This window comes from Arvicanthis niloticus, chromosome 6, assembly GCF_011762505.2.
Source record: "Arvicanthis niloticus isolate mArvNil1 chromosome 6, mArvNil1.pat.X, whole genome shotgun sequence".
In the NCBI taxonomy this organism is placed as follows: domain Eukaryota; kingdom Metazoa; phylum Chordata; class Mammalia; order Rodentia; family Muridae; genus Arvicanthis; species Arvicanthis niloticus.
Window position 1 is genome coordinate 90,273,128 of NC_047663.1, and position 14,070 is coordinate 90,287,197.

Genomic DNA, 14,070 nt, shown 5'->3' on the forward strand with positions numbered 1-14,070 from the left:
ACTAAATAAATCTTTCAGATAAAATACTTAAAGAGTTGGGATATTGTATGATTGAGGAAGTCACATGAAAGCATTTGCACAGAATCTCCTTAGTTTCTGGCCACATCTTCTTCAGTGCTGCTCACTGATTCCAATGATAGATCTTGAGCCAATCAGAACATCTCTCACAGGGCCTGGATCCACTGGATTGCTCGGTGGTGCCTGCCGAGCCCCTAGCCCTGGAGTTTTCTATTCGTTCCTTGTTTACCCTGTGGCCACCTGTGGGGCCATGAGAGTCCTGTCCTGTCAGTCTTGGACTTTAGAAGGCACGTGTGGCTTTTTCAAAAGGCCTTAGTTAGCATCCTTCCCATATTCCCTCTTCTACTCTGCTGGCCACTCCCCAGGTCAGTTTAACCCTTCCTCCTCTGTTATTCCTTTAGTCCTTTATACCCTATGTTCTGTTTTCCCTCTTTTGGAAGTACCCAACCCTCCATGGCCCCTTCATTATTTTCTGATCTCTGTGGGTGTGCGAAGTGAAGCACACTCGTCTAGAGATCCGAAGCTGACACGCACAAATGAGAGAACACATGCTATGCTTGCCTTTCTGGGTCTGGATTACCTCACTCACAAGGGCTGTTTCTAGTTCTATCCAGTTTCCCTGAGTAGCCCTGGCTTGCCTGGAACTGCCTTTGTAGACCAGGGTGACCTTAAACTCACAAAGATCCACCTGCCTTTGCCTCCTGAGTGCTGGGATCCAAGGTGTGAACTATCACATATGACTTAATTTTGTTTTTCTTAATGGCTCAATATTCTATTGTGCCAATGTACCACATTTTTATTATCCATTCATCAGTTGGTATGTATATAGAAGCCTACTATCATAGAAGGTTTCTAAAATACATACATATATAAAAATTCTTTTAATCAAATAACCACACAGTAAGGGTAGGGGGTGAATACCTCAACTATACACCACATGATAGCATTTTAAATCACCAGCAACTGATATGGGGTTACAATGAGATCCCATAGACACCCTGCATGCATAGGCTTTGAAAATATATTCTTTTTAGAGACAGGTTTCTCCAAGTAGCCATGGCTGTCCTGGAGCTCACTCTGTAGACCAGGCTGGGCTTGACCTTAGAGATCTACCTACCTCTGCCTCCCGAATGCTGGGATGAAAGGTGTGTACCACCACCCAGATACTCTCCAGAACTAGATGGGGAGACCCTATTGCCAATGGCAATAACGATACAGAAGTAACCAACCGCTTTCACCTTGAATGCAAAACCTGCTCCAAGAGATAGAACTCATACCTGGCACTGTTAATGGGACCAATATCCTGTGGTTGTAAATGTCATAAGTCCTGGGGGAGAATCTATTATTTGGTTGAATGTACATAGCATCAAAACAACTTCTACTGACTCATTATATGCATCTCCTACAGGAGATGACACTTAACACAGAGACACCCCCACAACTGTCCAATGTAGAGAGAGTAAGAGACTGTGCAGTGCTCGGCCATAAAGGAGTTGCACACGTGTCACCCCTCCCAGAAGGCTCAGGAAAAGGGGGGAGAAAGTTTATTATCCAGAAGTGGTAGACAACCTCAAGGAAACAATATTTTTGGATACAACATGGCAGTTGCACAAACAAATTCATAGCAACTGTGACAATATGCACAAGACCTGAACAATCTCAAAATTGTTAGCATGGAGAGAGGGGTGTGGACACAACATCCCACCAATAGCTGAGGAACTACCATCATTGGTTAGCTGCTGGTAGGGCAGAGAGATGCTCACTTTTCTTTACTGATGGAATGCCTGGCGGGCTGACAACACACTAGGACAGGCCACACTCCCAAGATTAATTGGGCAATGAAAACTAGAGTTGGGGCAGGGAGAAAAACTATCAATCAAATGGGTAAGTGAGGATGGGAAGAGTAGCTAAGGGAAGAGTTGGGGAAGAAGGTGAATTTGATCAAAATGCATTGTATGAAATTCTCAAAGAATTAGCAAACATATTATTATTATTTTTAACAGCATGCCTATGTTAGAGAACCAGTGGGGAGCAGAGAGACATCGCAGGACACCCTCTGACCACCTCACGCTGCCTCAAGGAGTTCCAATGGAGATGCTGGGGTGTGGAGAAGGCACAGCCCAGTAGGGCTTAGAACCTGCAGGGAATAAAAGAGATCCAGAAGGTGACAGGCAAGCCAGGGAGGAACAGGGTTCAAGGTAAGGAGGGGACTAAAGACTAGTGATCAGTAGGACAAGGAGGGTCACAGACTAAGGTGGATAAACAAGAGTGGTATCCAGGAACAGGTGCAGGGGTGGCAGGTGCCTGAGGAGAGGCTGGTGGCTTCTCTGCAATCCCCTCCTTCCCATGTGTTGCCTCTCTACTCCCTGAAGCACAGATGCATTGGATGAGCGGTCGCTCCTGGTCATCAGATATTGCCCAGAGGCCAAAGTACAGGCTTTATCCACAGATCTCTGTCTAATGTGGTGGAAGGTTGACAGAGCCCCTTCTTTGCCCAGACACTTGGGCCCTGAGTCTGAGTCACCCATTTCCTCCTGGCTTGGATTGGAGGATGGCATGCCCTTCCTCCCACCCCACTCTTATCTGAAGGATAAATGGAGAGGGAACTTGAGGCTGGGTAGAGAAGTTCAAAGACAGCTAAGCTCTGCCAGTCTCTGACATCTGAGTGTAGCTGTGAAGCAGAGAGGCCAAGACACTAGAGACTTCAAGCTCCCGGAATAGACCTACCTTCCTGCTCCCGGGTTCCTGGCTTGTTCTGCACCTCACAACCTGTTCAGACTAGTCTAGCCCTCACCTCCAACTGGGCCTGCACTACTTCTCACTGTGTCCAAATGCTGAAGCTGCTGCTGCTGACACTGCTCCTCCTGTCCAGCCTGGTGCATGCAGCCCCTGGTGAGTCTCCTCTGGGCTCTCCCAGTCCCTCTCCTTGATCCTCGTAGCTCATATGCCATGGTACTAAGACTGGCCCTGTCTTATCCCCAGGTCCAGCTATGTCACGAGAGGGCATTGTGGGGGGACAGGATGCACCTGAGAACAAGTGGCCCTGGCAGGTGAGCCTGCGTGTCTTTGGCACCTACTGGATGCATGGCTGTGGCGGCTCCCTCATCCACCCACAGTGGGTGCTCACTGCAGCACACTGTGTGGGACCATGAGTCTCTCTGGGCTTGGTAGGGTGGGACAAGGAATGGATAGGAGAGTATATTGTAGGATGAGATCATCGCACATTATCTTCGCACGTTTCCTAAACAAATATCTTTGATCCTTAGGGATATCACTGACCCCAACATGTTCAGAGTACAGCTCCACAAGCAGCACCTCTATTACCATGACCACCTGCTGACTGTGAGCCAGGTCATCCCACACCCTGACTTCTACATTCCCCAGGATGGTGCAGACATTGCCCTGCTGAAACTCACAAACCCTGTGAACATTTCCAGCTATGTCCACCCTGTATCCTTGCCTCCTGCCTCAGAGACCTTCCCCTCAGGAACCTTATGCTGGGTGACAGGCTGGGGTGACATCGACAATGGTGGTATGTGGTAGATTCAGCTGAGGGTTGGATAGGTGAGGGCGTGGCCACTCCACATCCTCAGCACAGTGCTTTCCTCCAACTTATAGGATGATAATCTGAAGACCTAGGAAGTGGGAAGGCATCAGAACAACAGGGTTCTCAGATTCCATAAGCCAGGACACCTCATGGTCCCTAGGATAAGTCATTTGGTCCCTCGAAAGTCAAAGGCTTCATGTCTGAAGGGGCCACAGTCTTCTTGTATTTCAGAGATTTGATTGAGGAAGAGTGAGAGCACATTTACCAACAATGTCACACACACACACACACACACACACACAGAGAGACACACACACACACACACACACACACACACACACACAGAAAGAAGCTGGTTACAACTTCAGGGACCAACATTTCATGGGCTGTGACAGGGACTAGCATTTCACAAGCTGTCGTCCAGTCCACTGGTATTGTGTGAGGCTGGACACCTCCCTTGGAAGCTTCCAGTGCCAGTTTCCCTGCTTCCTAGTGGGCTTTAACAACGCAAAGAGTAGACAGAGCTTCAGATACAGGGCCATGAGCAGGCCCTGGCTATGGACCACAGGATGGATCCAATCTCCACAGACACAGAGCTAGGGATTGCAATCTACACAGAGGTGGGATTGAGAATAGTGGCCAAGACCAGGTGCCACTGGGATCCTCTACCCAGCCTAGGCCAGAGCCAGCCGTGCTGAGGGGAGATGGCCGTCTTTGCCCCTGACCTCCACCGACCAGCCGGCTTGCTAATGACCCTTAGAGACTGTCCTCTTTCTCTGTATAAGGTCAGAAATCCAGGCCCAGACTGGAGGAAGAAGCCAGGTTGGCAAAGCTGAATGAAGTGGGCCTGGCTCAAAGAGGGTCTTGTGAACAGACCTGTCCTCCAAAAACAGCCAGCCATGTGGGCCGCTGTCCACATGATGGTCTTTCTTTCATTCACAGTAACCCTGCCGCCGCCATTTCCCTTGAAGGAGGTGCAAGTTCCCATTGTAGAAAACCGCCTTTGTGACTCGAAGTATCACAAAGGTCTCATCACAGATGACAGTGTCCACATTGTCCATGATGACATGCTGTGTGCTGGATATGAAAACCATGACTCCTGCCAGGTGAGCCCCTGTCCTCACACCCTGCCACCCCTAACCAGCCTTTACAGGGATACTGACCCCTATCCTCTCTAGGGTGACTCCGGAGGACCTCTGGTCTGCAAGGTCAAAGACACCTGGCTGCAGGCAGGAGTGGTCAGCTGGGGTGAGGGCTGTGCACAGCCCAACAGGCCTGGCATCTACACTCGGGTCACCTATTACTTAGACTGGATCCACCGCTATGTCCCCAAGGACTTCTGAGTCCCATCCAGAGTGACCTCTGTTGATCCCAACATGCTGCTTCTGCCCAGGTGGCATCCTTGCTTTCCTCTCCTGCTCCCATCCCAAGCCCCACCTCTGCTCTACCTGAGCCCCTGACCAACCCTGTCCCTCTGACTCAGGTAGCTACACTGTGGTGGCTGCCACTCTCTGCTATGGCTCAATAAAATGCATTAAAGCAGCTGTGAGTTTTCCTGTGATTCTGGAGTCAACATGGGTAAATGAAATGTCTGGGAGAGTTGGGGTATTGTTGCTTGAACTTTGGGGTGCCAGCCATGGGGTTTGGCAGCTACAGTGAGGTGGCTCCTCCTCACCACCCTGTTTGTCATCTTAATTTCTATCTACACGAGTTCATTCTGTTGGGTAATGGGCAACCACCTCAAATCCCGGACCTTGGGATCCATGAAATAGCAGGAAAACTTTAAGGGATAAATAGAGGCAGTGGGAGGGTTGGCAAGATGGTTCAGCAGTTAAAGATCATTGTACATTTACACCTACACGCGCACACACACACTCATGATCACAAGAAAAGTAAGCAAATAAATATAATCTTAAAATCTAAAGATGCCAGGTGGTGGTGTCACATCCCAGCATTTGGGAGGCAGAGGCAGGTGGATCTATATGAGTTCAAGGCCAGCTTCGTCTATAGAGAAAGTTCCAGGATACCCAGGACTACAGGGAGAAACCTTGCCTCAGAGAAACAAACAACTAACCAAAAAGATAAACACAGGATTCAGTAGACAACACAGTCAGACAAGCAGGAAGACCAGAGTTAGGTCCCCAGAACCCATGAGGAAAATTTGAGCTCTGCTAAGACATGATTGTAGCTCTAGCCTTAGAGAGCAAGAAACATGCAGCCTAGGGAAGTGACGAGCTCCAGCCAGAACCAGGACACCCTGTTTGTGGTTGGGTTGGTTTCTTTTGGCAGGGGCAGGAGATGTCTTTTTGGTTGTTTGTTTTTATATTGGATTTTTCAAGATGAGATTTCTCTGTGTAGTCTTGGTTGTCCTGATTGTCCTCACTGTCCTTGGTTGTAGACTTGGCTGGCCTCAAACTCATAGAGTTCCTTCTGACCCTGCCTCCCAAGTTCCCAAGTGCTGGGATTAAAGCTGTGAGCCACAGCCACAGAGAAAAGAAAGAGAGAAAGAAAGAAAGAAAGAAAGAAAGAAAGAAAGAAAGAAAGAAAGAAAGAAAGAAAGAGAATGAGAGAGAAAGAAAGAAAGAAAAAGAATACTACCCTGAAAAATTACATCTAAGTTTGACCTCTGACCTTCACAGACACACCACACACACACAGACATCGGCAGACAGACAGACAGACAGACAGACAGAGGAAAGGAGAGGGAGGAGGAAGAGGAAGAGAAGAAGAAAGAGGAGGAGGATGACAATGAGGAGAAGGAGGAGGAAGACCTATGACAGCAAAGCTCCCCACAAACAAACCAACAAATGTAGCACAGGCTGCACCCTTCCTGTCAGCCAGGCATACCTGCCATCCTACCTGCAGGTAAGAAGAGACAACCTTTTTTGTCAGATGAACAGTTCACATGACTCCCCAGTGGAGAATGTTCTAGAGGCTCTCCTTCCCACACACACTGCCAAGCTCAGGTCAGCTCCTTTCCTGCTGTGTGAAATGGCATGTGGTGGGTGCAGTCGGCTGCAGCAGTGGACTTTAGCCTGTTCCCATTCAGGCTTCTCTGCTCATTACTGTTCCTGTGCACATAGGCGTCCTGTGACTGGAACCTGCTGCCAAAAGGCATGGCTGACATCTCTGGGTAAAGATCTCCACTTGTCTAAACAATAGAAAACTGCTACCTTAGGGAAATGTGTCTTCACCTCCCTTCAACACTCAGAAAAGTCACCAGTACTGAGCTGTTGCTGATACTGGCTGTCCCTCCTCACTTTTCTCTCTCTCTCTCTCTCTCTCTCTCTCTCTCTCTCTCTCTCTCTCTCTCTCTCTGCTTGTGTGTGTATATGTGTGTGTGCTTGTGCATGTGTGCCTGTGCATGCGTGCCTGCGTGTGTGCATGCGTGTGTGCATGCGTGTGTGCATGCGTGCCTGTGTGTGTGTGTGTGTGTGTGTGTGTGTGACTTGCCTGGGGCTTGCTCAATTAGCCTAGGCTGGCTCATCAGTATGCCCAAAAGTCCTCTCTCTCCTCCTTGCCAGCCACAGGATCACAAGTGTGACACCATGCCCAGGGGTTCTCTTGTCTGTTGGTTTTTGTTTGTTTTACCCTCCCTGCTCTCCTCCCAGTCCCTCCTCCTGGCCTCCCCTCCCCTCCCCCTTCCTGCCTTCACTCTTCCCCCATTTCCCTTCAGAAAAGACCAGGCTCCTCTGGATATCAACCTGCCAGGGCACATCAAGTTGCAGACTAGGCACCTCCTTTCCTATTCAGGCTAAACAGGACCACTCCATAGCAGGGAAGGGTCCCCAAGGCAGGCAGCAGAGTCAGAGACAGCCCTGCTCCCACTGTAGGAGTCCCACAGAAAGACCAAACTACACAACTGTAACCTATGTGCGAGGGCCTAGGTCAGTCCCATGCAGGCTCCCTGGTTGGCAGTTCAGTCTCTGTGAGCCCCTATGGGCCCAGGTTAGTTGGTTCTGTAGGTTTCTTGTGATGTCATTGACCCGTCTGGCTCCTTCAATCTTTCTTCCTCTTCTTCCACAGGGTTCCTTCAGGCTTCATCTAATGTTGGGTTGGGGGGGGGGGGGTGGTCTCTGCATCTGTTCCCGTCAGCTCCTGGGGGAAGCCTCTCTGATGACAACTGGGCTAGGCATGACTCTGTGAGGATAGTAGAATATCATTAGGAGTCATTTCACACACTTTTGTAGTTTTCTTCTTCTTTTTTTTTTTTTTTTCCAGTTGTCTTTGGTTCTATCCTAGGTCTCTTGGGCTCTCCAGCCTCTGGTTCCTGGCCCTGCAGGAACTGTCAGGAGCGGGTTCCCTCTCAAGCTGGATCAGCCATGGTTGGCCACTTCCACAATTTCTGCACCACAGTTACCCCAGTGCATCCTGCAAGCAGACAAATTGTAGGTTAAAGGCTTTGTGGCTGGGATTGTGTCGCAGTCCCTCCACTGGACAGAGGAGATAGCCAGTTCAGACTTTGTATCCCTCATTGCTTGGAATCTTAGCTGGGGTCCCCCCCATAGATTCCTGGGGGTTTCCATTGCAATAGGTTTCTAGTTTCTCCTGGAGATGCTCCCTCCCCTACTCTTTCTTGTTGGTTCTTGGGAGCCAAACTCAAGTCCTCACAATTACAAGACACATGCTTTGCTGACTGTGCCGTTGGCACAGCCCTGGCTGTGGTCCTATGGATACTGTGAATGATACCGAGTAAATGTCACCTAGAACACATGCACCCTGGCCTGCAATGCTGCCACAATGCTACCTGAACTTGATTGCCAAAGAGCCATGTCTTCATGCTTGTCTCACCTGGTGTTGCACATGTACCAGCTGTCCCCTGTCTCTCAATGGTTCTCTATTAGTTTTTGTATTTTTTATCTAGTCACCATGGAGCCCAAGCCTGCACCCAACTCATGACCATCCTCCTTCAGCTCCCCAAGTGCTGGGCTGCCGTGTTCACCATATCCAGTACTCTCATAGGACATGTGTGCCGCTTCCTCCTCCACACCAGGGTTGTTTTGAGATCCTTAGAGATGCTTTAGCCTCTGCCTGCTTCCTGCTGGCTGCTCCCAGTGAATCCTAGGACAATGCCACACTGTTTCTGAAGAGGTGGTTTCTGTGTATCATTGGCCATTGCTGGATACAAATGGGAGAGAAGCTGAACCACGGCTGCATAATGAGGCACATACATGCTACAGTGTGTGCAGTGCTGTCTGCCAGAATAGGATGAGTGTATCATTGGCCTCCTCTAAAAATATCCCTGTTTGTTAACTCAGTGCAACACCACCGCCTCCCTTGCTGCTTCCCTGAACTGTTTGCTTCCTTTCCTGAGCTTTTAACATAATGGGGGGGGGTTTGGGGGGGCTATGCTTAGAGATGAAAGATTTCAGTTTTGTGTCAGTATTCTCTCTCTCTCTTCCCTCCCACCTCTCTCTTACACTCACTCTCTCTGCTGCCTGTAGATAAGGATGTGAAGTTCTCAGCTACTGCTCCAGCACCAAGGTCTTCTTTGTGCCATGATAATCATGGACTTACCTCTAACACTGTGATCAAGCCCCCAATTAAATGCTTTATTTTATGAGTTGCTTTGTTATGCTGTCTCTTCACAGCAATAGAACAGTAGCTAAGGCATTAGGTTCCTGAGAAGGACTGGCATTGATTCTATACAGCCAGCCTGCCGAAATGGACGGAGAGCTCTGAGTGCCCATCCTAAACACCCTGCAGTACCCAGTCATGTGCAAAGGGAGCCTTCCCTCCTATCCTCTCCTATGTGACCCATCAGCTCTTTATGGGCTCCCATTGTCCATGTCAGGGAGGACAGCTTTCTGAGAGTTCAACAGGCTCAGAGGACAAAAGTCAGGCCCTGAAAACCTGAAGCTCTAAATATGAGGTCCACAGCCCGGCTGGGATAGGAGCCCAGGGCAGGGACAACACTGGGCTTCCCTCTCTGTGTGTCTCAGTCCAGTGATGATTTACAGATATGCTTGAGCTCAACCCTACTGTTTGTGGACAAAGGGCAGCCTGAGGGAAGTGAGCAGCCTAGAGGAGGGGACGGCTCCAGCCCCAGTCTTACATAGAACCCCAGAGACAGGAGGACCAGGGCCCTTAGAGGGAATTGACACTGTGGACCACAGCAAACTTATCTAGCCCATGACCCTGGGGTACAGGAGTTGGGAAAGGGTCACCAAGACCAGACTGTCACCTCCCTCTGCCCTTCCATATGGACAAAGGTCACACATGTCATTGGCTGATGGGAGAATGCAGGGATATGCAGGTGCAATTACTTCCTGAAGAGCAGACCTGGATCCAGAGTGTCCCCAGTTCTGCGGGAACTAGGTAACAAAGTGAATGACCAGGTCCCTCAGACCAGAGGCAACAGCTCCCCCTACAGGAACCTGTGGTGGCTCCAGTGTTTGGGTCTCAGAGGATCTGTTTCATGAAGAACACCCCCCAAGCTGGGTGACCTTAGGCTCCTGGACCAGGTAGGATGGCCTGTGTGGACATGTGACTCTCTGACCCTGGCCTGTCTATGCTGGGATGAGCTGACAGCTCCTACCTCTCTTACTGTTTCTTCTTAAGCCAGCACATGAGGGAGACAGGCCCAGATTCACATCGTGCTCTTACACATCACTAGGTCAAATGCTTAGTGTTGTGTTCTCTTTTAAAAGATGTATTTTATTTTTAATGAGAGCCACATGTGCACACGAGTGCAATGCTCACGGAGTCCAGAAGAGGGCGATAGATACCCTGTAGCTGGAGCTGCAGGTGCTCGCAACCCACCCCGACTTGGGTTGTCTACAAAAGCAGTTTCTTGCTCTTAACTGTTGCGTCATCCCTCCTGTGCCTACTGTGCAGTCTTGAGTTTTGGCTATGGGACAGGCAGGCCTGAAATAACCACATCATGGCACATGGTGTCACATTCTGGAGGAGAACTAAACAACTCTCCCCAGCCTCAGTTCCCTAACACCTAATCTGGAGGGTGTCAACCTCCACCCTGATCTGAGAGTTGGAGCTGAGAAAGGACCTGCACTCTGCACTCTGGCCACACCCCTGGTCATTAGGCCCCAGCCATGACAGGAAACCCTGCTCAGGGAGTCAGAGACTTGGCCCCTCTGACCTGAGGTGGAGTCAGAAGACCCAGGGCTGGATGTGGGAACAGGGACACTGAGGAAGACGTGTCGTCACAGATACCTATGCTCACACAGAGCTTTCTGAGGAACTCCAGAGGCTGGACTCATGGGATAGTAAGTGTGTACTGCAGGAACCAGGGGTTTCCACCCTGGGAAAACAAACTCAGGTTTCAGTGAAGACAGCTTCCTATCTCTGCTGTATTCTTCCTCTGAGCTGGTCCCTGCATTCTGGGCTGCAGACTTCATGTGAAGACAGGTGGAGGTAACAGCTCTTCCCTGCCAAATAGCAGGATGGAGATGCTGTCAGCAGACCTTACCTCCTCTCTCCTCCCTCCTCGTTCTTCCCAACTCCCTCCTCCCTCCTCCCCCTCATCCCTCATCCCTCATCCCTCATCCTTCCTCAGAATTTGCAGCAGATCCAAGGCCTAGGGCTGTCGAGTTGGTCTTGTCACCATGATAGACAGACTCCACTGCCTTGTGGTCCAGACCTAGAAATGGCCAATTCCCTCAGACCTTTCAGCTCCCATCCGTTCCTGTCGTTCATTCTGTTCATGTCTACCCTCTTGTTCTGTGCAGCAAGATCAGTCCTCCACAGAACATCTAAATGTTTAGAATACTTGGATTCAAGACGTATATTATGTAACACTCAGGAAGTAATTTTAAAAAGTAAAAAACATTTGCACAGTCACCAAAAAAGATATGCAAATAGACAATATGGACGTGTGGTGACGTATGCCATTAGCCCTGACAAAAATGTTAATTAGAGACAGGGAGAGCAGAGCAGAGACTGTGGCCCTGCTGGTAGAGTGCTGGTCTAACACGCAGGAGGCACTGGGTTGGGTTCCCCTGTACAGAATAAGTAGAATGTGACAGTGTTGATTTCTATCCTGACAGAATCCCCTGAGAGAAGGGCCTCTGGCCTCCAGTGGGGAGTTGGCTTAAATAGCACTGATTTAGGTGGGAAGAAGCATCAGTTGTCTGGGGCACCATTCCCTGGCTGGGCTCCTGAACTCTGTAACTGAGGAGAGAGAGCTGAACTCCACTCGTTCATGGCTCTCTGTCCTTGGCTGTGACCACTATATGACTACTTGCTTCATGACCCTACCTCCATGTCTTCCCCCACAGTGATGAATGTACCTTGAACTGGGAGCTAGAATAAACACTTCCTCCCTCAAGTTTCTTTTGTTAAGATGTTTTATCAAAGCAAGAGTAAAAATAAAATTAAGAGCCCTGGCATGGCAATGCACAGCTGTAATCATAGGACTTAGAAGAAGAAAGTTGAAGATTCGGGAGTTCAAGACCACCCTGGGCCACAAGAGGAAGAAAGGAAGGAAGGAAGAAAGGAAGGAAGGAAGGAAGGAAGGAAGGAAGGAAGGAAGGAAGGAAGGAGAATAAGCCATGATGGCTTAATGTTTGTAAGCCTAGCACTCTGGAGGCTGAGGCAGGAGGATCACTGCAAGTTTAATGCCAACCTAGTCTACGGGGGTGGGGGGAACTGTCACAAATAAAACCCAGGAAGAAACTGCACCCCACCCCTGTTCAGAGTCCCTGAAGCTGATGAGATGTTGGTAGACACCAGGAAGTGAGCAGAGCCCCCATCTTACCCACAGACAACAGGATGCAATCACAGCTCCACGTCTGAAAGCCTGTCTCCTTCAAACATTCTGTGTGAGTATGCAATCACAGTGGTGCTCCTCCAAGAGAAAACATGTGTTCACACAAAACACAAACTGTTAAAAGCCATGTCACTCCCATGAGCACTAATTAGAAACAACCCCAAATGTCCATTAACTTGTACCCGGACGAGCGAGTCCTGTGGATTCCTTCAACAGACAGTATTAGCCACAAGGGATGAGCCAGGACACTGTGTAAAACATGTGTGCTCAGAAAGTGAGCAGTGGAGACCTGAGTCCGGAGGCACAGGCCTGCCCTCTCAACCACAGGAGAGGATAAAGCAGAAAGACTGCCTGTGAGTTCAAAGGCAGCCTGGCCAAGCTAACAATACTGTCAAAAGGGACTCGTGATGTAGCCTAATGGTAGAGTTTTTCCCCAATACATGCGAAACTCTAGAATAGACAAGGCATTGAATCCTGCTATTCTAGGACAAGCCTAGGGGCAGCCTCAAGAAGCTATCTGGCTTCCTGCCGATCAGGAGCCAGAGAGTATGGGTGAGGCAGAGCACAGAAAATTGATAGAACACACTTTATATCAGGATTCTGAGGGTTTCACAGCTACATCTGTGTGACAAAACTTCTAACCTTTGTGGTCCCATAGGACTCTGGAGGTGAGGGGTGCTGGGAGCCTGGCCATGCATATAACCTGCCACAACCCATTTTCCTGTAGAAGGTACCAGGTCCCCAAATCCTGCTTCGCACCACATCTTATCCCAGACTCTGCAGTCGAATACAGGTTGGTCTGTCCACCTTCATTCGGCCAGCAGCCCATAAAATAGCAAATAAAAATAAAAGCCTACGAAGAGTGAAGACTCTCCGAAAGAGCTTGGCATGGAAATTTGAGGCCAGCCTAAGTCACACAGACCTCTCTCCTCCAAAAGAAATAAAATTAAAAATGACCCTGACGAGTGGGAAAGGCTGCTTTCTGCCTACTGAACACAGTCCCTGCACCAGGAGGCATTAGGCTTCCGTATGAAGGAGCCCCTTGCACACCTACCTGTCCACCCACACACCCAAGCCACAGTTCCCGCTTCCCATCCTGCAGCGCCACCTGGAGGCTCTGTAAGTGAACAGCAAAAAGCATTCTCGAAGGATCCAGCCGTTTGCTTTCAGCAATTACCTGACACCTTTTCTTTTGCTGTCCTTCCCGTTAAAGCCATCTTTAGGCCATACATGGCCTTGGGAAACTCAGAATCTGCTCTAGATGAGACTAGTTGGTGCCAGCTTCATCCTCACCTGCTGACCCCTCATTGGGTCAGTTAGGCATACTTGCAGGGGCTGGGGATCTGGCAGACGGTACTGATGCAGGTACTTCTTTTCTAGCCCCATGTTCTACAGGTAATCGTAACTGTTTGGTCTGAGTCTACAGAGTCCCAGCACAGAATGACATGAAGATGAATGTTGAAGACTTTCTGTGAGTCACTGATTCCAAGCACACTCTGTCACTTGTGACAGCCAAAGTCTTTTGTCATGCTGAAGATCTCCCCTGACCCCCAACTCTTCATGAGCAATATGGCCACCCCTGGACTCCAAGTACATTTGGGATGCCAAGATATTAAGGCCCAGTGGTGACTATCTGGACACCCATCCAGGACAAGGACACAGAGCACAAACAGGTTTAGCAGCACAAGCAGATAGTTCTCTCGGCGTATGGTAAACCACACCTGTGGGCATCTTTTCCAAAGAGAAGGAAATGTAAAACTCACACAAGATCCTGAAC

The 14,070-nt window shown here is 49.4% G+C and overlaps 1 protein-coding gene across 1 annotated transcript; it reads left to right on the top strand.

The window, feature by feature from the left end:
• The first annotated feature begins 2,726 nt into the window (after positions 1 to 2,726).
• Positions 2,727 to 5,100, top strand: LOC117711548 (tryptase-like). The gene is given in 5 exon segments (XM_034507284.2): positions 2,727 to 2,910; positions 3,001 to 3,190; positions 3,285 to 3,550; positions 4,508 to 4,671; positions 4,744 to 5,100. Coding segments are annotated over 5 exon segments (846 nt in total). The 5' UTR covers positions 2,727 to 2,849; the 3' UTR covers positions 4,909 to 5,100.
• Positions 5,101 to 14,070: the final 8,970 nt, after the last annotated feature.